At 36.1% G+C, this 27,377-nt stretch overlaps 2 protein-coding genes across 11 annotated transcripts in view; one reads left to right on the top strand and one right to left on the bottom strand.

Annotated features, from left to right (window-relative positions):
- Positions 1 to 1,215: 1,215 nt before the first annotated feature.
- On the top strand, positions 1,216 to 13,336 carry Dtd (D-aminoacyl-tRNA deacylase). 4 transcript variants are annotated; one of them, XM_069505982.1, is made up of 6 exons: positions 9,175 to 9,335; positions 9,505 to 9,671; positions 10,032 to 10,122; positions 10,929 to 11,055; positions 11,950 to 12,058; positions 12,638 to 13,336. In XM_069505982.1, the coding sequence occupies exons 2-6, from the start codon at positions 9,611 to 9,613 to the stop codon at positions 12,796 to 12,798; spliced, it is 549 nt and encodes a 182-aa protein (XP_069362083.1). In that variant the 5' UTR covers positions 9,175 to 9,335; positions 9,505 to 9,610; the 3' UTR covers positions 12,799 to 13,336. The 4 variants fall into 4 exon arrangements, with proteins under 4 accessions (XP_034835808.1, XP_034835806.1, XP_069362083.1 ...); XM_034979915.2 differs by lacking the exon at positions 9,505 to 9,671 and having other exon boundaries at positions 9,131 to 9,335; XM_034979916.2 differs by lacking the exon at positions 9,505 to 9,671 and having other exon boundaries at positions 9,268 to 9,328.
- A 997-nt stretch (positions 13,337 to 14,333) lies between these two features.
- Jupiter (microtubule-associated protein Jupiter) overlaps positions 14,334 to 27,377 on the bottom strand; it is a 175,964-nt gene continuing 162,920 nt past the window's right edge. For 3 of the 7 annotated variants that reach the window (XM_034980108.2, XM_034980105.2, XM_034980107.2), the window contains 4 exons: positions 20,577 to 20,739; positions 19,917 to 20,079; positions 17,647 to 17,739; positions 14,334 to 15,889 (listed from right to left, as the gene is read on the bottom strand). In XM_034980108.2, the coding sequence (XP_034835999.1) occupies positions 15,753 to 15,889; positions 17,647 to 17,739; positions 19,917 to 20,079; positions 20,577 to 20,739 (556 nt within the window). In that variant the 3' untranslated portion in view covers positions 14,334 to 15,752. The remainder of the gene's footprint in view (positions 15,890 to 17,646; positions 17,740 to 19,916; positions 20,080 to 20,576; positions 20,740 to 27,377) is intronic. The other 4 variants (XM_034980106.2, XM_069505981.1, XM_034980109.2 and 1 more) reach the window with 2 other exon arrangements.

Here is a 27,377-nt window from a genome sequence, read left to right on the forward strand (position 1 = left end):
ATTATAGTTTTATTCTGACCGCTTTAATGGATTATTATGTAGGAACATACCTAGCCCAAGATTTGATCTATGAAGTTATAAGTAGTATTAGTATTAATTTCAAGACTGGATGCAACGCACCGTAGTACTAACACCTTGTATTTTAAAATCGAAATAAGGTAATAAGTGATATCAAATACTTTAAACCAAATAGGCACCTACCTATATTAAAGTAGAATCAAGAAAACAATTAGATTATTATGTAGGTAAGTACTTGATACATGAGCTAATGTAGAAATAAAAAAAGTAGAGTTTATTTGCTAGAATGTGGTACAATTTGGTCGTAAATCTGTTTTGATCTAACACATTCAACCAATAACTGAGTGTGCAAATTATTACCTATAGTACATTATCATAGCATAATAAAATGTGAAAATTTAGAATGAATAATATCTACTTAACTCATTTATATATAACTTTATCTATCTAGGAAGTAATGTTGACAATATAATTTTATTCAAGTCTTAATTTAAATCATTCAACAATCATTTTAAAAAAGAAATATGTACATGTGCTTTAGTTAAAAATAAAAAATAATAATCTTACAATAACAACGGTCATATCTACATCAATGGGTCAATCAATGGTTTTAGTGCAAAATTTGGGTTATATACAGGGGTCTGATATAATCAAGTAGGTATGTACTTGATACTGGTGTCACTTAAATGCAATATTTTCGAGATTATTCAACTGTTACCATTTTTTTCATGTTCGACAACTTTTCTGATGATGTCCACGACCCTGTGACCCCGACTTGACGATGAGGTCGACGAATGTGAGATGAACAAGTGGTTTTGGCCGGCATCTGTGGTGGAGAAGTGCACATAACCTTCAAGTTGTGATTAGAAGCAGTCATGTACCTGCATGGATCGGATAAGAACACAGTAACTCTTTGTGTGAGGCCTGTTATAATGATACAAAAGAAAAAAAAGCCATCCCTGCCTGCCTCATTATGATGGAGGGTGTAACCTCAAGGTATTGTTATGTAATACAGTAATAAGAAGGTAAGAAACATCTGAATACTACTATGGTTAATTGAAGCAAATCTAGTTTACCTAGTAACTAAAATAAAGTCTTAAAACTTTGAATTGAATAGTCTCAATATGAGTAGTTACTCTTGTTTAATTAAATAATTACATACTTAACTATACACATAGTAATATTTAGTACAATTTAAGGATAGAATGCCTGAAATATGTGTCAGGTGCATGTGTTTTCATAACCTACCATTTAATGTAAGATTTTTGGATTTGGGTCTATGGTAGGCATGGTATGGTTGTGAGAATGATAGACAGTGATAGGGAGACTAATAGAGTCGATTGCTAGATGCACCCATTTAATACCTATCTACCGACTGAATAGTCTGTATTATGTACTGACAGACATAGATCAACCCACAGGCCCTGCATAATCAAATATGATTTGAGTTCTCTACTAAGCTACTACTAGACACAAAGAAAAGATTTTGGAAAATTCTACCTGGGGTGGATCAGCTAATAAATAATTAATTGGTCCACTAGATAAAGTAGGTAACATTGAACCTATTTTGAATCTGTAGGTTTACTTATTCGACCAAATTAGAGTTATTAGATTACTTTGAATACCTAGTAGGTATAGGGTATGAAATATCAGGTTTGAATTAATCTAACTATGTACATACCAGAAACAGAAAGACATACAACACTCATGCTCACGAAAGTAGCCATGTGGATGTTGGAATTTTATTTGATTCTTATACCAATAAAATTTATATTAAGTGCTAGTATGTACTTTTGTTCCGCTTGCTCACCCTTGTGAAAATTATAAATTACATTGGCTGCAACTACCATTTAAGGAGAGGTGAGGTTATGAAAGGAAAATGAATTGAATCATTATTATATTAACCTAAAGTGAATTTAACTGATCAGATCAGATGAAAATAAATAAATGGAATTGAATTAAAATATTTATTTATCAGCATAACAGTGGTTCTTTCAAATGTTCTTAGAGTTTTATAATTAAAAAGGTAAAATTATATGGGCTATCACATTCATATAAAGTCACTAGTGGCTGACATCCTCTTATACTAATAGATGACATGCATTCGTGATTTTTAGAATTCGGAAAATAACAATAATAATAAAATAAAAATACGTTTCCACTTCTCATGCTCGTAAGGTTCTATTTTACGCTGGCTATAAGAGGACTAAAGTGCGTTTCATGCTGTTATGCACAAGGTATTTATAGGTAAACAACAGTCTCTCTGAATGACATATGGATGAGAAAGAATGTATGTAATTTCTATGGTGCCAGTGAACTTTTGCACTTGTATTGAGGTTGCGACCTATACCTACAAACTCATTACAGCACCCTCATTTAATCCCTACTCTTTTCGATCAATCTATAGATATGTACTTATAGTAATATTATTGTTACATTTCCTCGCAATCGAAGTGAAAAGCAGTGTTTATAACTCTGCTCAAGTGGCTTGTTTGGTGCCCTTGTTGTACAATCTGCTATCATAAATCAAAGCCTTTAGGTACTTACTACCTCGGAAAAACACGCACTGAACAACAGGTTAACTACCAAGTACATCATATTTACTGTTGTTATTATTAGATTGGCTTACCAACTTAATAGATGATACTATCTGCTGTAATAATAGAAATTCGAAAGAAATACTAAGTTACGAAGTTCAATTTTTATGTACGAGTAAAGGAAACTTTGAAACATGTGTCTCTAATAACAAAAGAGAGTTACGAAGGTGTTATTAAATGAAGTGGCAATGACTGTGGCAATCAGTGGCGTGCAATTCATAGAGGCATAAAAGTACTGCTTACCCTAGTTGAAATGACCAGTGCCCATTTTTCTTTATGACCTGCCATTCAGTAGGTCTATATAAGGTGTATCTAAGGCCTATCTTACTAATGCTTACCCTGGCTTCGAACTCTGTGCACGCCACTGGTGGCAATGTTATGTATTACAGGGTCTGGACTGTTGTATTTCTTTATATAGCCTACTAACACATAATTTTATCATATCGTTGTTTATCGGGTATAAATAATACACGAATAATTCGATCTCTGACTTAGGTTTAGATCTGAAATAAGAAATGAAATTGTCAGTATACAGAGAAGTGTAAATCTTAACCTTGCAAGCCCCATCGGATAAATAGTGGAGAAACGGATTCCCTACTTTTACTGCCCAAATTTTGACTAGCTATTTGACTTTGGAAAAAGGAGCTTATGAGATGCATATTTTTACTAAATAAATAAATTATTAATATAATTATTATAAACAAAAGACGGATTGCTCTCTTGTGTGTGTGCCCTTAAATTATATTAAAATTTCAAACGAGTTGCACAATTATTATCACTTGCAGACATTACACGTAGGGCGATTGTCTAAAACCTGCATCAATCATTATTGTTCTGATTGGCTGAATTTGTGCGATTCTTGTTGCAACAATGCATTGTGGCCAATAGTGAGCGAGCATTAACCAATCAGAGATGATTGCGATCGTGACATTGTAGCTGTCAAACAACCGCGGTAGAGCCCACGGTGAACTAAAGATGTTTAGTACTGTAGATACTCCACAAATCGTTGAGAATATCGATTTGAGTATTGAGTTCAGTAGTCTCGATAACTAGTCTTTCAAATCATTAATCAAATTACTAAAAGCCATAAAGCAAATTAAGAAGAAGATTAATCAAATGAGGTATTAAGGGAGCAAACACTTAGCGGGTTTGCCATAACCGTTGACACTATAATATTCATTCTATTGACTGTACACAAATAATCGCTTCTGGTGGCTGAAAAAAAAAAATGGTGTTTAATATTGTTATGATATAACGTGTCATTGTTATAAATGTGATTATTATTTTTAGACTCTAAACAAACTGACAACCAGTGAATGAGAGAAAAGGATACCGACTTATGTATGGACTGAGTCCTGGTGTGATAAGCGGTGATCCCTGAGAATATTAGAAACGAATACCGACTTATGTATGGACTTACTCCTGGTGCGATAAGCGGTGATTCCTGAGAATATCTGAAAAGAATACCGACTTATGTATGGACTTATTCCTAGTGTGATAAGCGGTGATTCTTGAGAGTATTTTATGATAACCTAAGGAGCAAATAAGAGAGAAGAATACCGACTTATGTATGGACTTATTCCTGGTGTGATAAGCGGTGATTCTTGAGAGTATTTTATGATAACCTAACAAGCAAATAAGGGAAACGAATACCGACTTATGTATGGACTTATTCCTGGTGCGATAAGCGGTGATTCCTGAGAATAGTTGAAAAGAATACCGACTTATGTATGGATTTATTCCTGGTGTGATAAGCGGTGATTCTTGAGAGTATTTTATGATAACCTAACGAGCAAATAAGAGAGAAGAATACCGACTTATGTATGGATTTATTCCTGGTGTGATAAGCGGTGATTCTTGAGAGTATTTTATGATAACCTAACAAGCAAATCAGGGAAACGAATACCGACTTATGTATGGATTTATTCCTGGTGCGATAAGCGGTGATTCCTGAGAATAGTTGAAAAGAATACCGACTTATGTATGGATTTATTCCTGGTGTGATAAGCGGTTATTCCTGAGAATATTTTATGATGAACCAACCGGCAAATGAGAGAAAAGAATACCGACTTATGTATGGACTTATTCCTGGTGTGATAAGCGGTAATTGCTGAGAATAGTTTATGTAATATACCTTGTCCCAATTGTGTCAAAGGTTGTCTATTTTATATGTTCCAAATGAGACATATTGTTATTGGAAAATTTAATTCATGTCCCAATTGTGACATACAGCAAGTGGAAATTTTAGATTTTGTAGCAATCGTGCCAAAGGAGGGCAGCATTGACTATAATATAAACCTAAGAATAAGGAATCAAGAATGACAAATGGAAGGTGGCAATACTAACGTAAACAATGGATCGTATTCCGGTGACAAAAGCTGGTCCTAGTAAGAACCAACAAACGAATTGGAAAACGGCTGACGAAGCGTCTGAAAAATGACGAACAATAATAGTCTGGTAAAACCTGATTCGATAATCCCGATGCGAGTGGACGGTGATCTTCAGTATGAACTTCAGCAACTGATCGGGTCGCGATGGTGACAAGAGGGAGTCCAGTTAAGTTGATGGAAAACAAGCAGACAAACTCGGTCGGCAAGTGGAAAGGGTGTATCCTTTTTATTAATAATAATAGATTTATCTACAGAATAGGGGTACAGAAGTAGATATCATGGTTGGAAATCACTTTACCTGTTCTAGCAGATACTAATGTTCAAGGGTTACTTAAATTCAAATTAAAGTTCTTATAATGGACGTATTCAGTAATAATATATTAATTATGTCTTGCTGAATTCGGTACGTAGTAGAAGTTGTATAGACCCTTTAAAGTAGATCTAAAATGACATGCTGATTGTAAATGCTAAATATCGGTTCATGTTAATGTACATCTTCGCAGTCACTCATTGTATTACGTTGATGTTTGGTGGAAACAGCACAGTACAGAGCAAATTCTTAAATACTATTTCAAGTAACATATATTCCAATAGACTATATAAGCAGTTCGCGCACGAAGGCTTGCTTACTTCACTCGCTAGGTATTAATGTATGGATCGTTGATATGTTACCAAAGCGTATAAGTACACCAATGTATCACGAAATAATTTCCTACATCTTTGTCATTCATTTGTCACACACTGACACGAGACAAGCAACGGTGACCGATGCAGCAATTCACGGCTCAGCATGACGCTGGGTTGGTGCAGCGTTGGGTGCTGTCTGTCCTCAATCACCGTGTTCAAGTTAACCATATTATCATAAGAGGACGAGGGTCTCTGGCATCGTTCGTCCTTACGCGCTCAAGAATGTACAAGAATGGAAGTTTCCAGAAATCAGATTTTATTGTATGTTACATCAATTAAGTCTATAGTGCCATCAAGGACTCGTTGCTTGCGAGACAATAAAATGGGGCAACAAAACGCCGTCTGTTGCGCTCTCTATCGCACTTACGGGGCTTATGGTAGACACAGTTATGCATGCATCTACCCCTAGTGCAAGGATGATATGGGGCATCACGGGTAACGAGTTTATAATAATACAATAATACCTTGGCTAACATAATTGTGACTTATTTTGTTATATTAATAATAGTATTTGTTGTACTACAATCGAGATAGAGTCAGAGGCAGTCGTCTCAGTTATTTGAAAATATAGGATTACATTGTGCACATTGTAGATCTCATAGTGATCTGTACTGTGTATCATTATCAATTAGTGGATTCATGTTTCTTTAAATTTCTGAAATAATATTACAATCGCGGTTCTTAGCCATAGCTTACGGACGCGTCCCATGGTTTGTTTCACGCTTTAACCTTGTGTTTTGTTGATTTATTTATTTTATATAGTTGTAATACCTAGCTGTAAATTATTAACTATTCAAATTATGTTTGGGAAGGCACTGGCCCCTAAGACACGGGATTTCCTAGTTTAGGGGTCAGGATTCCAGAGAGTTGATTACTGTACTGAGTTGTTTAAATAAATAAATATATTATATTATTATTAAATAAATAAATATATTATATTATATTATTATAATATGATTATTGGGGTCTCCTTAGAATACATTGTGGTTTGTTTCGATCTTAGTACTTATTAATAATAACAACTACATTTAACCATATTATTTATCTTGATTTCGTAGACATAGGTTCAATATTCAATAATTCAATTTGATAGGTAATTATCGTTTATTGTTATTCAAGTAGAGTACAAAATATGGTCACATAATATCTGTGCCGACATCTCTGCCTTTCTGGTCTGCAAAATTATTTTACAATCATTATTCATATACTTACCGATATTGCTTAGTATAATACTACATATATGCAATTAAAGATTGGCATATGGTTTTCTTATTATTTGTTTTACGTTACATACTTATATTGTAATATTATTATTTTTTTCAACGGTGTCAATCAGTAGGTACCACTTGAGAATAATTAAATGTCAATTCACGATAGTCAAATTGGTAATTCATGAAACACTACAAAGACATTATAATCAAGGTCAACTCATATCAAATATTTATCAATTGTATGAGAACATTAGATTATAAGATATTCTTTTAATTTATTTTTAAGTTTAAAGAAATTATGAAGTCTACAGAAGTAGTTAGGTTCATTGGTATATTGTAGAACTTTGTGATTAATTTTGTATAAAGTGTTAGTAATGGTCAATGGGATCCAACAACACTTACCATATCTCTTAAAATGTTTATACTAGTGAAAATATTGTATTTGTGTTGCATTAGAGCATTATGTAGGATTAGAATTCATGTCATTACAGTGGTAAGAAGGAAAGGGCAAACAAACTTACTTTAATTGAAAACTGATAGTGACATGGTTTAAAATCATAGAGTACTTAGCACTCAGAATTCAAGTTGGTGATAATTCACCATCCTTCTTTTCTTTCCTCGTTGTTGTTTTGTTTAAGTTTGATTATATTTTATTCGCTTTAAATGCAATTTACCAAAGATGTTTTATAATTCTCATAATTAGTATTGCCACATTTGCCATGCAAATATTTATTCACGTATTACTAAATACAAATACAAACTTGAAGAATATGTAGTTCATAATAATATTTAAAAATTAAATTATTGATTTCACTATAATTTCCTTGTATTAAGTATTAACATAAATTGTGTTGATTTCAATATTTGATTATACTATTGTGAATTGGTTGTATACGTATATCACTAACAATAACTAGATTATAGAATTTTCTTAATATCAAGCTTAAATCAGAATGACTTATAGTATTTACTATTTACTTATCTCAGTGTGATTTGTTGTGTATTTATAAGAATTAGACTTACAGATGTTGTTTGCAATGTACATAATGATTATTGATACCAGTATTTTGTAGGTCTCATTGGCACTTGTTTTGTGCACTTGTTAAATCTAACAATGTTAGCTTTGATCTGTTAGAGGAATTATTATACTAATCATATTAATTATAATATTAAGGTATTCTATGTTGCTCCTATTGAGTTATGGGTATGAGGGCATTACCCTCGGTTGAAAGGCCGAGTGGTCAGATATGGGGACATATCTGGAGCAGGATGGACGACTGTGGGCAACACAGAAAACCTGGCATCTGTCACCCGTCAGTGGAGGTGTGACAGCGCGCGGGAGTAAAAAGAGGGACGATATAAAAGTAATTAAGGGAGATATAAGTACTAGGTGATTAATTAAGCTAGATATAAACTAAGTGGATGTGACAAGTGTACCTGAATATAAGACTGTGGACATTGGAACTGCGTTTGATTCATATTAGGGTCATCCCAAGACTAATAAACCCGGATTGGAGGTTAAGTTGTTTATACAAGATTTGTGCAGAGCCGTAAACAATATTTTTAAAAAACGAGCTTGTCACTGTCAGTTATGAAGCTGTCACTGTCAGCTTCCACAGTTGACATACGTGACATACCAATGCATACCACACATAGAGATAGTAGGTAGGTATACATCATCTAAGATACCACACATGTCTAATGCAGGGTGACCAGATTTAGCAGGATCCTGCGATTTTAGCAGGATGCAACTCTTTATTTTGTGTAGATTTTGTCACATTTTGACAAAAATTGGCAGTTTTTAACAGCAGTTATCTAATAAACAGTAGGTACCTAATTTTTTCATTTTTTTAAAGAACATTAGCCAAGTTTATCATGCTGACTAATATTCCCTTTCCCCTCCATTTAAGCGTAAAGTTTGTGCTAGGAGTAGGTACGACAATAGTGCAACGGGTGGGGTTTGATCCGGCAACCTTTCGGTTTCGGGTGATTTTCATTCCAAACTTCAGCCAAATCCGTACAGTAGTTTTTGCGTAAAGGAGTAACAGACACGCACGCACACACACACACACACACACAGAGTCACACACACATACGCATTTTTATATAATTAATTAGTAAATGAGTCAGTTAGCATTTTTTCAAAATTTTAGCAGGTTTTAGCAGTTTTTAAAACAACAGCTATAGCAGGATTATTAATTTAAATCTGGTCACCCTACAACTGTCAAAACAATAAATTGTGAGTGAAAACGTAGGTAGTGATTATATTCTCTTTGTGCGAGTGATTGTGAGAGTCGAGCAATTCGAGCATTGATGTTGGTAAAAATAAGTGTAAACAAATACGCTTTGCTTATGCATTAAATTAAATATAGCAAAATTATTTTTTATAATGAAAGCAATAATACAACGAGTTATGAATGCTAAAGTCAGCGGTGAGATTCAGTTTCATTAAATATTATTAAGTTCATCATAATTATTTAGGTTAGGACAAGTTAATTTATTTCTAGCACTGTTGTTTTATACATTTTCTCCACCCCAGTCAGTCGCCGGTATTTTGTCTGAAATCTGCTTATTATTCAAAACTGATCTGACCGGTTACAGGTGCTGATAAAGATTGGGGGAGTGAAGTGAACTACGTGCTCGTACAGTTCCAAATTACATTGTGTGCTGATTATAAAATAATACCTGAGATTGTACTGGGCTACTTATGAGACCAATACATGTTTGGAATCTTTCTAACTTTAGTTATATTATGTTCACTCAAATAGGTACCAACTCACTATCAATCTTACATAGTTAGCCTTAATGATGCCTATGTAGAATAGTGTTAAAATACTAGCTGCATATCTGCGCTATGACCCCCCACTAGGTGGACGGACGACAGTCGCAGGGAGCCGCTGAATTCAGGCGGCGCAGGACAGTGGCGTGTGGAAGTCCCTACAAGAGAACCTATGTCCAACAGTGTCTAGTCTATCGGTTGATGATGATGATGATGATGATATCTGGGCTAAACAGCTAGGCCAATGCTCTATGGAAAAAATGTGCCAGCCATTCTGCCACCAGGTTTGAGTTTGAGTTTATTAAAATTTCACTCTTGTTTTTAAAGTTGTCTCAATAATTATTTACAGTCAATGGAGAGATTGTAAGCAGTATTGGCCAGGGAGCATTAGTATTTATTGGTATATGTAGTATGGACAATGCTAAAGATATGGAATACATGTAAGTATAAAGGGTCATTATTTAATCTCTCTACTCTTTATTATCTCTATATTGTTTAAGGAAGTGTCTACCCGACCGATTGACGGAAGACGAATTTATTTTTATTGAGCTGACCGTCTATTGCTTACTGATCATTTAAAGTGTACCTACCTTACGTATACCGATACGACTTAAACACAATCATGAGTCAGTGGCCTTTGTGAAATGCAAGAACTATACCTCAAATTTCTTAAATAATTAACCCTTAAAATCTACCAACAACCCAGTCTATTAAAAAGATCAAAGTGGTATACGACTGCAAGACTCATACTGTCGGATGAATACATACCTGATTTCCCTGACTGTTGGATAGCTAGCAGCGTTCATTATTCAATCTATATAAAAGCTTGTATGTTTGTCAGTCTGTTACCTTATCACTGCCCATACTAATTAACTGATTTTGATGAAATTTGGTTTGCTTCTTTTTATTTGCCTGATAACTTAAAACAACATTATGTCCACTGTAATAAAAAAGTTAAGAAAACCTTGGCAAGGTATTTCTTACATTAATTTAACTCAAGCTGATATTGATCAGCATTGTGAAGATGTCATTAACTTAGGTATATCATATCACTGGAAGTTGTAAAAAAAATGATGTTAGATTTTTTCCTACCACACCTTATAAGTTTTAACATCCTGCTTTATGAATTTGGTTATTAAAAAAAACAGGCTTTTGGAAGTTAGTTAAAAATAATAATAAGTATCTTTTAAGTTTAAATGTTTAATTTAATCAAATTACTACTTCATGCACTGTAATTTTCTTACAGGGTTAGAAAAATTTTAAGCATAAGAATATTTGATGATGAAAATGAAAAGAAATGGAAGAAAAGCCTCGTTGATAATGACTTTGAAGTCTTGTGTGTTAGTCAGTTCACACTATACAATACATGGAAGGTATGTACAGTCTCAGTTAGTCATGCCAGGTCATTTCTGCCATCCTATGTAGAACCAGCTTCCACCTGCTGTGTTTCCTGATACCTCAAAACTTAATAATAATTAATTTTAAGGCTGTTTAAAGGGTAGATAAACAAATTCTTTTAATTTCTTCTGGTGTGGCAGTAATCACTTTGCTTGTTTATTCTTTTTATGTTACAATCAAAACTTTTGCCCAGTCTTATCACTGAAATTCCAGTAGACTTGGTCAAAAGTACTTCTGACTGGAATAAATCCTTATAAGTCTATATACCTATATGAAAAGAAAAGCCAACTGACTGATCTATCAACGCACACTTAAACTACTGGAGGTATCGGGCTAAAATTTGGCATGCAGATAGCTATTATGACGTAGACATCCGTTAAGAGAGGATTTTTGAAAATTCAAGCTAGGGGTAAAATAGGGGTTAGAAATTTGTGTAGTGCACGCAGACGAGGTCGCGGGGATAAGCTGGTTACAAATAAAGATTATTCTGGTTATACTCATGTATTTAGTCGACGTAAGACAGACTAGTTTCATAAAATTTTATTGGGTACTTGAACTCACTTGAAGGCTCAAGGTTGAATGAGCTGAAACGAAATCGGAGTACCCCTACTGCATGCAATCTCGTTTGGGTACTTTAGAGTGTGTTTGTAAGGCGCGAAACCATAAGCTCGCGAAGGTATTTAGCGAGCCAGCGATCTCCGTAGCAAAACGAAGGTCGAGTAGGTGAAGCTGAATCAAGGGACGAGGAAGCCAATCTTCTAGCGTAGCCCATTTAAAAAACAATACTTATTCTTAAACTTTTAACATGTGTGTTTTTGTGTCCTATCGAAATCTAAAATGAATTGAAAAAAATATATTTTTGGTTTCAGGGTCTCAAACCGGATTTCCATCTTGCAATGCCATCAGAACATTCAAAGGAATTTTATGAAAACTTTATTGAAATGTTAAAAAGTAAATACAAACCAGATAAAGTCAAAGGTAAGTACAAAAAAATCTTGTTTTAAAAATATAAAAGCATTTTGTGTAGTCAAATTTAATCACTACCCAAAAATCAGGAATGCGAAAGTGTGTTTGTTTGTTAATTATTCAGATATACAGGACAAGTTAGCCCTTGACTGCAATCTCAACTGGTGGTAAGCTATGGTGTAGTCTAAGATGGAAGCTGGTTAACCTGGAAGGGGTATGGCAGTTTTTATTAAACCCATACATACCCCCTTTGATTTCTACATGGCGTCGTACCGGAACGCTAAAGTAGGAAATTTATACATGGATAGACTTAAAAATGCACCACCTAAGCATCAGCTAATTATTCATAAAGTGAACTTTCCTAAGTACATAATACATTTTTGTATATAATTGGTGTTCTTCAACTTTAATAAGTTAAATAAAATACATTTAGCAATTTCCTTAAGTTAAGCTCAGTGTAGGACGACCTTCAGCCCGCTGGACCGATAACCTGAAGAAGGTGGCGCGAAGCGGGTGTATGAAGAAGGTCCATCCAGCAGTGGACGCACATAATCTGTTGAGTTGGATTCGAAGTTATTTTTTTATTTACAGATGGCATTTTCGGCGCATACATGCAAGTATCCTTACAAAACGATGGACCAGTCACGTTGGAACTCGAATCGCCTGCACAAACGGAAAAAACTTCAAAGAAAAACATGTCCGCTCATGTAAATAAAACCACTGAAGAAGCAGGAGATATTGCAGAGAGATAATATTAAACTCCTTATCACCATCGAACCCCTCGCCGGCTTCCTACTGAGCACAGATCTCTCAGAATGAGAATTGTTTGACATACTTCACACACCTTTGAGAACATTATGGAGAACTCTCAGGCATGCACTAGGTCGACTCCGAAAAACCTGCAATCATTATTACAATCGCAATTGTTGTGATTGGCTGAATTTATGGTATTTTTGCTGCAACAATGCATTGTAGCCAATTGTGAGTGAGCATCAACCAATCAGAGGTGATTTCGATCGTGACATTGTAGCTGTCATTCTACCGCAATCGAGCAGCAGATTTCCTCACGATGCTTTCCTCTACTGTTGAAGCTAGTGATATTTAATGGCTTAAAACGCACGTAACTCTGACAGGTTAGAGATGCATGCCCAGGCTCGAATCCCAGGCCTGCTGAATAGGATGCGTTTTTAACCTCTAATCTATACAGATAAGCTAGCTTAACTTACCTTAGTTATGTTATATGTTCTCATGTACATTGCTTTTATATGAGAATTAAACTCCTTAATTCTATCTGGCGTGTATCTGATTCTAACCCAATGATTATTATTACAGCATAGTTATGTTAAGTTCATCTATGTCCCATATTATAAATGCGAAAGTGTGTTTGTTTGTTGGTTTATTGGTTTGTCCTTCAATCACGTCGCAACGGATTTGGCATAGGCTACTTTTTATCCCGGAAAATCAAAGAGTTCCCACGGGATTTTTAAAGACCTGAATCTACGCGGACGAAGTCGCGGGTTATATTATATATATGTTATATAAAGAGAAAAAATTGTATGTATGGAAGTCTGAAACTAATGAACCGATTTTAATAATTCTTTTACCATTAGAAAGCTACTAGGTACTGTTGCTGACTGTTGTAGCCATTGCGCACGCACAATCGCACCTGGTAGCATTTGAATAGCAATGCTGATTGCATCTGCATTTACTCTGTTAATTGCTATTATCAGCCCAAAACAGTTTTTTTTTTAATTTTTGTGCACGCTTCAAGCCAAAACTATAGAATGGAATTTGAACGCAACTTGGCATACGTCTTATATAGCTAATATTCCGCGTATTAAAGGATAGTTTTTATCCCTAAAAATTATAAGAGTTTGTTCAGGATAGGGACTACAAAATACCATTGTAAAAACAGAATAATTGTTAAAATCGGTTAAGATTTGGAATCGGAGTTATGGAGTACCATCGATAAAAATCATTCTTCTTTAAAGATGCAGCTTTAGTATTGTCTCTGATATAAGTTTTATTAAAAAATTAAACAGAATAATTAAGGCTTAGGTGGAATCAGTCCTCCTTGCCCCACTCCGCACTTCTAAGTCTCAGTAGTTCAGCAATAGCCATGCAGTAGTTATATTACTGAATCTGCATGTTCGTTTGTACTTCTCAGTGTTAAAACCGTGTACCTACCACCTAAGGTGTTGAAAAAACTTCGTACTCAACTGATTGATGTACCTAATCGAAAGCCTTAGTAAGGTCTAAGATATTGGTATAAATAAATACAGATACAAATAATTAAAAAAACTTTATTTTGAAATAGTGGTTATTATCTATTAACATTAATTGTTAAAGTTAGGCCAATGGCAGCGACATTGTGTTAGATAGGTATTAAACGTTTTTACAAAGATGATATGCTAATTCTAAACGACAGTTAAATAGTCAATACAAATAACACCGCCTATACGAATACACAACAAAGTGGTCCTTTAATTTGTTAACAGATAATCTACCAAGATTCAAACATTTACAGTAACTCTAAACGAGTAGAAAATAAACTAAAAAATGTATAAACAGACAAAATAAATGCATTCTATAAACCTTCTATTTTTAAATTACGATAATGAAATTCAACAAACGCGATTAGATTATAATATAAATAGTGTCGAATATTATTAAGTCACGTAATTTATTATTATCATTTTAGCCCGAGTGCCGCATGATTACTATTTCTATACTGTGAAATATAGATAATATAATCACTGTCTTTTTCCGAATGCACATTACGCCTCTACACACATTCGTACTCTGGATTCTTATAGAATTTTCAATTTCATCTCATCACCAATCAAGGCACTATTCATTTTGGTATATTGCTGATACGTATCCTCACTCCTAGTTCTCAATATCAGTAGCGTTACATGCGCTTACAAGTGTGATAGATTACAAATTGCATGTCCTTAAACGATAAATTGATGCGAGGGCTTGAATTTCTAATCAACTGGAAACTACTTTCACGCGTACATTCTTTATACATCTGAATTCCAACTACCTATTTTTCTTATTACGAAGTATTTGAGCGTAAAATTATTATTGCCAGCTTTGTTGATAAAAAATTCAAATCTCCCCACCAAATGATTTTAAATCTATCGAAATGTTACTGTTACAAAAATATCTATAATCTATTCTAAAATTATTCCAATAAAATGTTACTGGGACAGGCTAAGGACTTTATGAACAACAAATACCCTTTCAATTTTAGTGGACATTCTATTTTTTTAATTCTGTGCAAGTTATTACTTATTATTATTTTAACGATTCAAATTCTACTGTTATATTTATTTTATTTTAAGAGATGCAATAAAATGTCATGTCGTCAATATGAAATAAATGCGTTCTTATGCACCGCAAATCAATCTATTTATAGTTCCGATAAAAATGCGATTCTAATTAGAATAAGAGCTAAGTGAATAATACAGTGAAAAATTCCTTATTGTTAAATTTATAGTCCAATTCCAAGAGCAAGTCAATGGCATATCCGTTTATACTGTATTAGTAAAAGATTATTTGTTAATGCTTGATATTAAAATTACCAAAAATGGACCTTAAGTATATTCTAATTAGAATCGTTCGTTTGAAAGTATCAACGGCCAGTTGTCGTGCGGCGGTTGATATTATTTGGCCGCTGTGATTGGATCAGGTGCAGGGCAATCTACCAAAGTCCTGAAGAGTACCCGCCAGGGGGTACGCGGTTATGCAGAATGCTGCAGCTGTTGCCATTTAACGATGTGACTGTGTTGATCTGGCCGTTCAAAGATTTGTAGCCGTCGCCTGTGATCGGGTTGCCCTCTGTAAATTTGCAAAATAAGTTAATAAAGATACCATAAAAAAAGTATTTATGATTAACTTTTGGGATTCGCTTTTACTGGGCTTGAACAAACTATATTGTATGAATATGACTGACTAAAACTAAGCCCGATCAGATTCTGCGAACTAAGACAATACTTTAGATATTAGAAATCATGAATAAATCAATATGATAGTACCAAAATAGACTACTGAAAATCTCTGTGCAAATATCAAATTTCAAAAATAATAAATATTATATACGTTACAGTAAATTAATCTGATTAGGTAAAATGTACACAGATTTTTTTTATAAAAGTAACTTCATGCAAATCTACCGAAAATGTTCTTATACATCCAATTTAATATCTTAGTTGATAACTATTGCTACACCTAAGATCTACGTTTAAATCTTCCACATTGAAAAAAAACATTACGATTCATTCACTCGTTTTAGAAAAGTATTTTTGTGACGTTTTTTCGTCAAAAACAGCGCCGCGGTCAAAAATATTATTTCTTAAATGTGGATCATGTAACTGCATAAATGCTCTAGCTTTTGTTGAAGCGATCTATCAGTATCAAAATACCTTTAATTAAAACTAGAATTACACAGTTATAATCACATAGACATAGTAATACACACTAACTACGAAACAGCTGTATAATTTTAGCGTTTAAACTACTAGCTGTATAATATTTAAACTACCGAAAATCATAGAAGATGCGTGCGATAGTAAGAAAGTTAAGATTAAAACAAACAATACAGTTTTAATTTAGAAAGCTAATTCCTATGACAATGACAACACGACAAAAGTAATAGAAGACAATAAAATTGAACTAAAGAGTACCTAATACTACCTAAATTACGTTATAACTATAAAAATATAAGTCGCATAACGAACTATATTAATATTAAAGTTCAAAAAGCAAATAATAACGAAGTTGAGTGCTTAATTGAGGACTTGATGGAAAGTCTTGTAATTCTTTTGTTAGGGTTGAAGCATTTTGTACATACAGTGACGGTGCAAAACGGTTTGACAAAATATTTGTCTGCTTAAATACTTTGTCAGACAAATCAGTGTCTTCAGTCTAAATTAAGCACCCACCCAATTCTCTTCGGCGAACATAGTCTACATAATACGTCTTTTGATTGAAGTCTTCTGCATGCCGGTTGAGATTAAAAAGGTATCCAGGAACGTATTTATGGAATATCGGAGGAAAACCGGTGAGCGTACTGGGTCCAGGACCCGAAGATGTCGGAAGCAATGTAACGTCCGGGATTGGGCCATCACGTTCGTATTTAAAAAGAGTAGGGGGAGGATCGTACTTGGCAAAAGTAAAAGGATCTATAGGTCCATCTAAAGTAGGAATGGGATTGTATTTATAGTCCGGTTGGGGACTATCGCCCAAAGCGGAGGTCATGCCAACAAAAGCGTGTGGTGGCAAAGGGTGATGAGGAATGTAATGTTCCTGCGGCTCTAGGTAGTGTTGAGCTGGGAAAGGTGGCCAATGTTTGTCGAGAACTAGCTGAGGCGAAAGAGAATTCGGATCGATTACAGGATGGACCTTTTCGGGATCGTCAGTTTTGAGACCTAGTAAGGTGTACGGACTGTGTGGAATGTTTATACGTGGCTTCGTGGTGGATTCCACGTAATACTGAGCTGGTTTTGGTGGCCATTCTCGAGTGAAGTATCGGTGGGTGGGTTGTGGTTCGAGGATGTCGTCGAATGGGTAGGTGTTCGGATAGATTGGTGAGGCACCTCGCAGGCTGGCGGCCGGATGTCGGCGGCGCGGAGTCGGCAAGGGCACTCCGTCCCCGGTCACCGGGTTCCTCTTCGGTGGCGTGTACGATACTGACCATTTAGAACAATTCTGTTTTCATTTGTACCATGGACAGAGACCAACATAAGAGTATTAGCAATAAAAACAAGAAACCCTTATGCAATTGAGCATAGTTTTGGTGAGCCTAAAATTTTAATAGAGATACGGTCATAGGATTTTTAATGCTAATACTTTTAAGTTGACCATTAATTCATAAAATCTATCATCTATGGATATATCGCTTTAACTTGAACAGAATGCGACGCCACCACATCTTCCATTCTTTTCTGAAAATTCGTAACTTCGTAAAAAGTAAAATATTCTTTATTTTACACCAAAAATTCGTACTGTTCGTAGTTGAATGTCATATTGTTAAGTATTAAAATAAGAATTGGTTGCGTCACTAAACCAATTTATTATATTCGCTATTTATTAAGTTGTTATCTCTGACAAGTAAATTTGCGTAAATTATATTAGTTACATAAGTAATTATTATTTGATTAATCAGCTCTTCCATGGTTATTATTTTAATATCATTTGGGTCTCATAAATAAAACTTGTTTCACTGAAAATTAACTATTATATTGGGGCTGATTCTCTTGCACACAATCTCTAAAACTAAACTAAATTAACAGGTCTAAATCTAGTGCTGTCCTTTTCCGCAAGCAACATTATGACAGGGATAGCAATAGATTTAGGAGTATCATTTTAGTTTAGTTTAAAGATTGTGTACAAGAGAATCAGCCCCAGCATCTATTTGGTTTTTCTCATTAATCTCTGTCTAAGTTTCTACTGAAGATACTTTTCTTCTTTACTTATAAGACCGACGATGATTAGATATGCTAAAACTGTGAACAATTTAGTTATGATTTATTATGATAATATTAATATATATGAACAGTTATATCGAGCTTAATAATGATTTGCGAAATAATTTTATAATTCAATGCTAGCGTGCATAAGTGCCTAATTAATTGCATAAGATGATATAACGTCCCTTTGACGATGTCACAAGACTAAAATCGTCAAAGTATACGTTCGCGCATGCTCGGTGTTCAGTTCAACTTGTTCGAAAGTGGAATAGAATTCAGGGATTTCCTTAGGCTCTTTGAAATTCCTCGTGGAATTATATGAATTTTTAATTTACAACATTTCTTGTCAGAACTCAGAACTTTCTATTATAATACATTCTAGTGGTTCTTGCAAAACAACAACTACCGTGCTTTTTCCAGTGCTTTACAAGGTATGTGTGAATGTTTGCAATTCTAACATTTAGCACAGCAGTAAAGTTGTGTAAATGAAGTGCATCGAAAATTAAATAGAAGCTTTATAAGCAGAATAATCTACGAATAATGCACTAAAGTGAATTTATGTTGCAAAACTTTATAGCTAGAACATCAGACTTTCGACAATCTTGGTTGTATGACGTATTGAAACGGTATAATAACAAACGAAAACATAAAATTGGCTTGCAATAAATGATTTCCCATATTGAGTGACTTAGAACATAGGACCTGCCTGTTTAAGAAAGTGCACTAAATTGAAGAACAACACTGACAGACTGTGGCGTAACATAAAAGTGTAGGACACCTTGTTTAAACAGAGATAACTCTTTGGCTTCTGCAATAATTGCCTATTGCTAAAGAGTGGTACCTAAAAATTCTGACGCACGGGACTACATTTTTGCACAGTCTATATTAAATTAGTGTTAACAGCGTTCTATTATATTAAATGTTTGCTTGTCAAGCAGCCATAACGTCTAAAAAAGATGCTAAGCTTCTCCACGGCAGCAATGAAATGCTACTTCCACTCGGACGCCCACGAGCATCTCAAAGAAAGCTTATGCTGCTAAAAATCAGACGCTCTGTGTTGACAAGAAGCGATCGCTCAAGCGACAATAGATAATTATGAACATCCATGAGTTACAATAATTATTGAATTGAAGTCGCGTGCGGTAGTATATTATTATGCACCGCCTACTACGGTAGAGTTCTCGTTACGCCATAATGCAGCGTACGGAATGCTTGTATATTTTCTCCTTCGTTGTCTTTGAATGATTAAAAAAAACATACATTGAACAAAGGATTGTGTTGTCCTGTCACCCTACAGTTACGCCACTGAAATTCGATTCCACATTCGTCCCGGCTTAGCTAGGCTGTTGCGTTACGTGCTGGCAATGCTTCACGTGCCTACATTGAGTACGACTCACACTGGTCGGCGGGCTCCGTCTCACCTCGGCTGGGCGTGGAGGAAGCGCTGCCGTTCATCTTGGGGGAGTGAGCCGGGCTGCCGTTCATCTCGCCGTCGCCGAACTGGATGTGGCTGCGGATGGTGTCCGTGATCATTGGCGACACTGACGAGTTGCCGGCGGTCTGAAATCAGAGGTGCAAAAAGTGTTTAAGGCCTGTTGGTCGATTGCGGACAAACAGAATCTTTATTATAATCTCAATTGTTGTGACTGAATTTATTGCATCAGTGCATTGCAGCCAATAGAGAGCGAGCATAAACCATCAGTCAGGAGGGGATTGCGATCGTGACGTAGATGTCATTCTACCGCAATCGATCCCCAACGCAAAATAAAATGTAACTGACGAATAAATTCGACATTTTGACAGATTTCCAAAACATTGTCTATACGTAGTCAATACCCTATGTAGTAAGTATGTTCGTTATTTATTTCATCGTCATCATCATCTAGGTGAAGCCTATTGCAGTCCACTGCAGGACTAAATAGATTCTTGATTCTTAAACTTACGATCTAGAGCTGCTGTCTTACCATTGAGCCGTACCTAGGGACAGTTTGGAGCCCTTTACAACTGTCGTGCCTTTACCCTGGGTAAAAAATTTGGGATGAAGAAATTTGACATACCTTCATCTGACCAAAGAGCCTAGTGTGCGTGTCCCGCGGACGCGTCGGAGTATCCCTGACGACGCGGGGGCGCGTGGAGCCGTTCTTCATGGGGCTGCCGCCGTCCATCGTGTCGCCGCCGTTGAAGATCTCCGCGATGCAGCTCTTGGGCGCATTGGGAACTCTGTAATGAGACGATAGACATATTAAATAACTTGAATTCAAAAGGAGTTAGGTAAGTAGGTACGGCTCTGAAACATGGTCGTATGCTTGATAAGAAATATCATCGCTAGGAGATGATTGGTGTTTCTTGATATAGGGCGAATTTTTTTTGACCCAAGGATCACTACATAGTAAATATTATACAACTTCAGATAGACAATGCTCATACAATTATAAGTATAGATAAGAGAATTCAAACGCTAAAAAGGCTAATTTCTATTAAAAATATAGCTGTACACGTAGCGATACCGAGACGTATACTGGGTGCAGGGTTTACCTAAACGCACCTTTCAAAAAATAGTGGCCTGTTACCAGTGGGTTGGACTATTGAAATCAGACATTAGGAACGTAAGTCCTAGAGTATAAATAGATTTGGAAATAAGAAACGAGTTTTTTTGTGGCCAAAACGAATTATGATATTATATTTTCCATAAGATAGTGTAAGTATGGCATGTCATAGTAATTAAGTTACGTGACCGGATATAAAACGAGAAAATCCCGAAAGAAATTCTTTCGATAAAGGCTTATCAATCGAGTTTCCTTAAAAAATTTACCGAGTTGTGTAACATTAGGATAGGTACCTAACCCACATGTTTTTAATTACTTCCTAGTATCAATAAAATAGCGAAAGTGCTTTTATCTTTATGTTTATAACGTCAACTAAATCACTTCTAAGTGTACATTTGGAGCATCTACAGACACACCGCCGTCCAACAGCCAACTTAAGTCGGCTACCGATTTGTCGGCCCATCTAACAAAGCGTAATCGGATCGGAAATTCACTCAGGTAGCCGTGTCAATGAACTGTATCACCCTACTATGCCCTACAATAACTTGGTTTTTCAAAATCGAATTGAGCGATTTGTTTGCGGTATTTGTCGACTACAAGTTCCCCTACGGAAGTAGAGGCGAGCCCCCGGCCCTTACACAGGTAATGGCTATGCGTGTCCAGTCAACTGTGGGGTGACCACTGGTCTATTAATAATAACACATACTAGGATCGAATTTCGGTAATCGGATAGGGATTTGGTTATAAGTAACTAACTATTTGCATTTAATATTACTATCTACGTAAGTGGAATCGATCGGGCAATAATGGGCAGGCCATGCTTGCCGTAGGAGCGAGTTCTAGAGTGGAGACCCCGAACAAGTAAGCGTTAAGTAGTATAGGGTGCTGTCCAGCAAGATGAACCGACGATATAAAGAGGATGGCCTGAAGTGGCTGGATGAGAAAGGCTCAAGGCGTGGTAGCGCTCTTTGGAAAAGGCCTATGTTCAGCAGTAGACCGTAGACGTCCATAGGCTAATGATGATGAAGTGCGATCGATACATAATCGATTGATCTTTTATAGTTTTGTATTTTGTCTTTTTTCTTGTACCTTTATTTGTATTTAAATTTATTATTAATCATCTAGTTAGTGTAAGTGGTCCTGCCGTTCTAATAAGATATATAAAAAAAAAAAAAACAATATAATGGACGAGAGGAAAAAGTTATTGAAACAGGATCTAAAGTGATTTCTAAATAAAAATTAACATATGCGTTAAGTTGCACTTTATTTTTTAGAAGTCGGTTTATCGATTGAAAATTTATCCTACGCACCCGGAAACTTTTGTAAGTTTTCAGGCAACGGTAGACTTTTTTTGGATTGTTTTCACGCATTGTCACGTCACCGCTACGCCAGAAAAGTCAATGAAAATGTTTGTGTTGAGCTCTAGGTGAAAATAAATAATACTTTGTATCTATTTCAGACAAATGTGTCCGGGCTTAGCCTGGCAATCTATTCAATCTGTCTATGCATTTCGGAGTCAGTGGACTGCTGTTGCCATAACTTTCTCAGCCCTATTTTAATACTGAACGACTTGAGTTTGCGGAAGCTTACAAATAGTTTCAGTACTAGAGTCACAGAAGGCAGTGGATCATAGCGTCGGCAGGCCGGAAACCGCACTGCACTGCTGGCGTATCGATTCTGTGAGCCTAGCCAAGATATAAACTTTATTCCATGTAGAAAAATTCAAGTAAGGATTTAGTCCTTTTCCTAATGTTATTTCTACCTATTACCTACCTACAGCTGGGATAAAACTCTGACATAGAAAAGAGGAGTATATCTACTGTATACCTACTTAGTCGAGAGCAGGTTGGAATTTTAGTTATATTTCTTACCATAATTGAACTGATAAGTAGGAAGGTGAGTAGATAGTACCAGACTCTGTTCTGTCTGTTCATCTACAGTAAGCCTAAATTGGTAGAGAACATCTTATTTCTCATGCGTGTACCTACGCTGAAACGTTGCGTGCTATTATAAATTTACACATACAAAAATAAAGGACGAATGAGAAAATCAGAGATGAGAAACCGCCTAATTCTATTCTATCTATTCTAATGCATGACATGCCATCTTTCAGATGGAATGCAAAGGCATTGTATATTTTAGGTATAAGTATGCCTAAAAAATAGAGGGGAGGAGGTTTTTAGACCATAGGCCGTGGGGCTGCAAGCCCAATGGAGTCAGGCATGCCCGAAACACTGAGGTACGTGCCTGAGAGTTCTCCATAATTATTCTCAAAGGTATGTGAAGTCTTTCAATCTGCACTTGGTCATTGTGGCGGACTATGCCTTCTCGTTCCAAAAGGAGACCCGTGCCTAGTAGTGAGCCGGTCATGGATTGATAATAATAGTAGGCAAAGTTTGTTATCGGCCTTAGTCTTAACCTCAAACCGTTTCCACTTACAACGTTTGCGGTCTCATATCTGGCGATCAGGTGGTTCGCATTAAGCAGGCGTCTAGATTTACGAGTATAATCGAGTGTTTTCTGCTTCGCCGAGAGCTTATTAGTCTCTCTCCCACACCGCATCGATGTTGCTTGTAATGATGTTTTCTAGAAAATTGCCTTCGCAACGCCTGCCTTTCAAATTAGTTTACGCTCCGTCTGTAATGTGTTTGCTTATTGAAGAGCGGAAATTTCTTTGTAATTTGAATAGATGGGTTTTATAGATACCTACATTTATAATTACATCTAAAGGAAGGAGGATTATCTATGGCAATTTGTATTAGGTATCAACCTAAGTATTGCGAAGAAACTGATTACAGAACGCGGCCAAAAGTGATGAACATCGATCTTAAGAAGGAGACAGCAAATTTGAAGAGCACTGTCTCGGTCGTTGAAACCGTCAAAGCGTCATATGGTTATGAGTGACAGAGACGACGCTCTACAAAGATGAAATGTCATTCTAAAAGCCGATGTTCATCACTTTCGGCCGCATACTGTATTTTCTTTGAGCATAGACGTCACCTAATCATCTAACTCTTTTTGTCAAAAATAACCTACATCATATCTATGTTTCTCTCATCTGTGATATCTATAATACATATTATTTGAGTTAGTAGTTGGTACAGACTAGTCCAAAGAATATTTACTATGTAGGTATAGATTCGCTTTATGGTCGTATTTTATTTACGTATATTTGTCTTCTATGAAAACTCAGGTCTTCATGGTAAATTGGGTCAAACATACGAAGAAAAACAGCCTAAAGGCTGAGGGTAAGGCTCTGGAAGTTCATTAATTATAGACAAAGGGTTTGCCCTGACATTTAACTTGACTTGCTTTAAGCAATACTATGTAGGTTAGTTAGATAGGTACAAAAAATCTATACGTAAGCTACCTAAAAGGTTTTCTTACTTGACATAATATTTACTTCAGAACAACAGAATGGACAAGCTCGGAACATGATAATTGATAAGCAATATAACTAATATGATAAGATAACGTAGGCAATAAATGGCTAACAAAACTTTCAAGAATCAAATAGGTAGCTGGTAGGTAATTGGATTCGGAAAATATGAGACAAAGTATAAACTCCACGCTGAAATAATTACTTAGGTACGTTTAGGTAAAGCGTAAAATTCAATTAGGTAGGTAAGTATTAGTATAAATAGGTGCCATTATTGAACGTAGGTTACTAAGAGGTTGGTACTGCCGCGTACTGTAAGTACAGTACGCGGCAGAAAGTAATGTACATCGACCTTTAGAAGGAGATAGCTGATTTGTAGAGCATTGTCTCTGGCGTTGAGACCGACAAAACGTCACATAGGTATGAGTGACAGAGACAACGCTCTACAAAGCCGTAATGTCATTCTAAATTCTATACGCCGATGTACATTACTTTCTGCTGCGTAACTGTATAAATACAATTTTAGAGAGCTTAAGCGCTACAGAGCCTCTTTGCCAGACTTGGTGGAGTATGAAAAGCAAACGTATAATTACATTATACAGCACAAACCTTAATAACAAACAACACACATTAACATACACACTGGGCCGGTATAATTGCGTATAAGAAAGTGCGTGAGAGTAAAATATATCTAACGTAGTTTTGTTATTTTGTAATACAAATAACAGGCATGCGCGGGCGCCACACGCGGCGGCGGCAAGGGTTGCCTGCATACCTACTTCCTTAATCTTAAATTATTTTAATGAAGAAACATTTATAAACGTATTATCTATTAACGTATTTTTATACGGCGACGTACCGGAACGCTAAACCGCTTGGCGGCACGGCTTTGCCGGTAGAGTGGTAACTAGCCACGGCCACTAGCATCCCAACAGACCAGATCAGAAATTTAGAAATTATATTATTCCAACCCCCTGCCTGGAATCGAACCTGGAACCTCCCACTAACAAGACCACTGCGCTAGGCAGGGCGTCAATGGTTAGGTAGGTACCTGGTATTTAAAGGATGTAAGTAAACCATGTGTATTGAATATTCAGTAACCGGACACCTAGCAGCCCTGGACGGCTAGGGGGCGTCGTTACAGAAATAGGCAGCTGTCAAACGGATGCCATGGAATGGAACAGACGCCGGAAGACAACAAAAGCCATTTTGTTTCGAAATATTATTTTACTGTTAATGTAAGACAGTTATCATTAGGACAATTCGCCTTCTCCCGTTGCTCTATCTGCTTAACATTTTTTGGTAACTAATAAGTCATCGTGAAGATACCGACATGCCTGAGAGTTCTCCATAATGTTCTCAAAGGTGTGTTAAGTCTGCCAATCTGCACTAAGCCAACGTGGTCGACCGTAGCCAAAACCTTTCATATTCTGAAAGGAGATCCGTGATTGGTAGTGAGCCGGCGCGGGAGATGCGTTGATCATGATGATGATGATGATGATGACCTTGTAAATGGTTGTAGTAAAAGATCATCGTGAGGAAACCTGCAGGCCTGAGAGATCTCCATAGTGTTCTCAAAGATGTTTGAAGTCTGACACTTGGCCAGCATGGTAGACTATCTGTTAGTTACTTTCTTTATAAATGACACTATTTATTTTAGTTTTATACACTTAGTATGGGCCAACCTTGATACGTCTACCTGGGTTAATTTACATTAGGCAGCTATCCTATACATTTAAAAGAAAACACACTTTGTCCCTTTCAGTTAGTGACTAATCGTCTTTTTATTCACCAGGTCAAGGCCTACGATGGAGTGCCTTAACAAGACTAATGTAGGTGGGTCCATACAACCATAAAATAAGTTAACAAAAATTCTTTTTTTTTAAAAAAGAATATTAGCCATGTTAAGTAACTAATATTCCCCTTTCCTCTCTAACTAAGCGTCAGGCTTGTGTTAGGAGTAGGTACGACAATAGTGCAACGGGCGGGGTTTGAACCGTCGACCTTTCGGTTTTCAGTCCACTCCTTTACCGGTTGAGCTATTGAGGCTCTAAAGTTCGTATCAGAATTCAGAACACGCATATCTAAAGGTACAATTCTGTACCTGTCCTAACCACTAGGCTATCACAGCTTTTAGCACAGCGCTTGCTCTTAGTCCCAGAAACAAGAAATGTCAACTGAGTAAATACTAAATCCTTTCTATAAATACTGTACTGTAACGTCTCCGTTTACCGATCGCGAAGAAGATAATGTCACATGGAGGATATGTGGCAGTGGTAGGCATTTAACATAACACCGTTGAATGATTCATTTGATATGCCTTAGGATTTATTGGACGCCCGTGCGCAGTTACAATGTCGTAATTAATCACTTGATAATAATTCATCATGATCATCATGATCAACCCATCACCGGCTCACTACAGAGCGCGGGTCTCCTCTCAGAGTGAGAAGGGTTTTGGCCATAGTCTACCACGCTGGCCATGTGCGGATTGGTAGACAGAGACTTCACACACCTTTGAGAACATTATGGAGAACTCTCAGGCATGCAGGTTTCCTCACGATGTTTTCCTTCACCGTTAAAGCAAGTGATATTTAATTAATTAAAACGCACATAATTCCGAAAAGTTAGAGGTGCGTGCCCGGGATCGAACCCCCGACCTCCGATTAGAAGGCGGACGTCCTAACCACTAGGCTTTCATTCCTTCATAATATATTAATAATATTTATATTAATAATTACCTAGGCACTATCAGTTTTTAAAGAATCACTAATTGATTACCTATTTACTTTGTTAGTGGTTAGTATCCATACTACCACTGAACCGACTTAGATACTATAGCTTTAACTTTTTACAGCTTTTACTTTTATCCGGAAAAATCGGATTCCCATGGGATTTTTAAAAATCTAAGTCCGCGCGGATGAAATGGCCAG

This window comes from Maniola hyperantus, chromosome 21 (assembly GCF_902806685.2).
Source record: "Maniola hyperantus chromosome 21, iAphHyp1.2, whole genome shotgun sequence".
Taxonomy (NCBI): domain Eukaryota; kingdom Metazoa; phylum Arthropoda; class Insecta; order Lepidoptera; family Nymphalidae; genus Maniola; species Maniola hyperantus.

Bases quoted from the DNA above. Each gene is read 5' to 3' on its own strand.
- Dtd (XM_069505982.1), top strand. From the start codon at position 9,611: ATGAGACCAATACATGTTTGGAATCTTTCTAACTTTAGTTATATTATG. The intron at 9,672-10,031 runs GTACCAACTCAC...AATTATTTACAG, and splicing joins TATTATGTTCACTCAAATAG to TCAATGGAGAGATTGTAAGC. The intron at 11,056-11,949 runs GTATGTACAGTC...TTTTGGTTTCAG, and splicing joins CACTATACAATACATGGAAG to GGTCTCAAACCGGATTTCCA.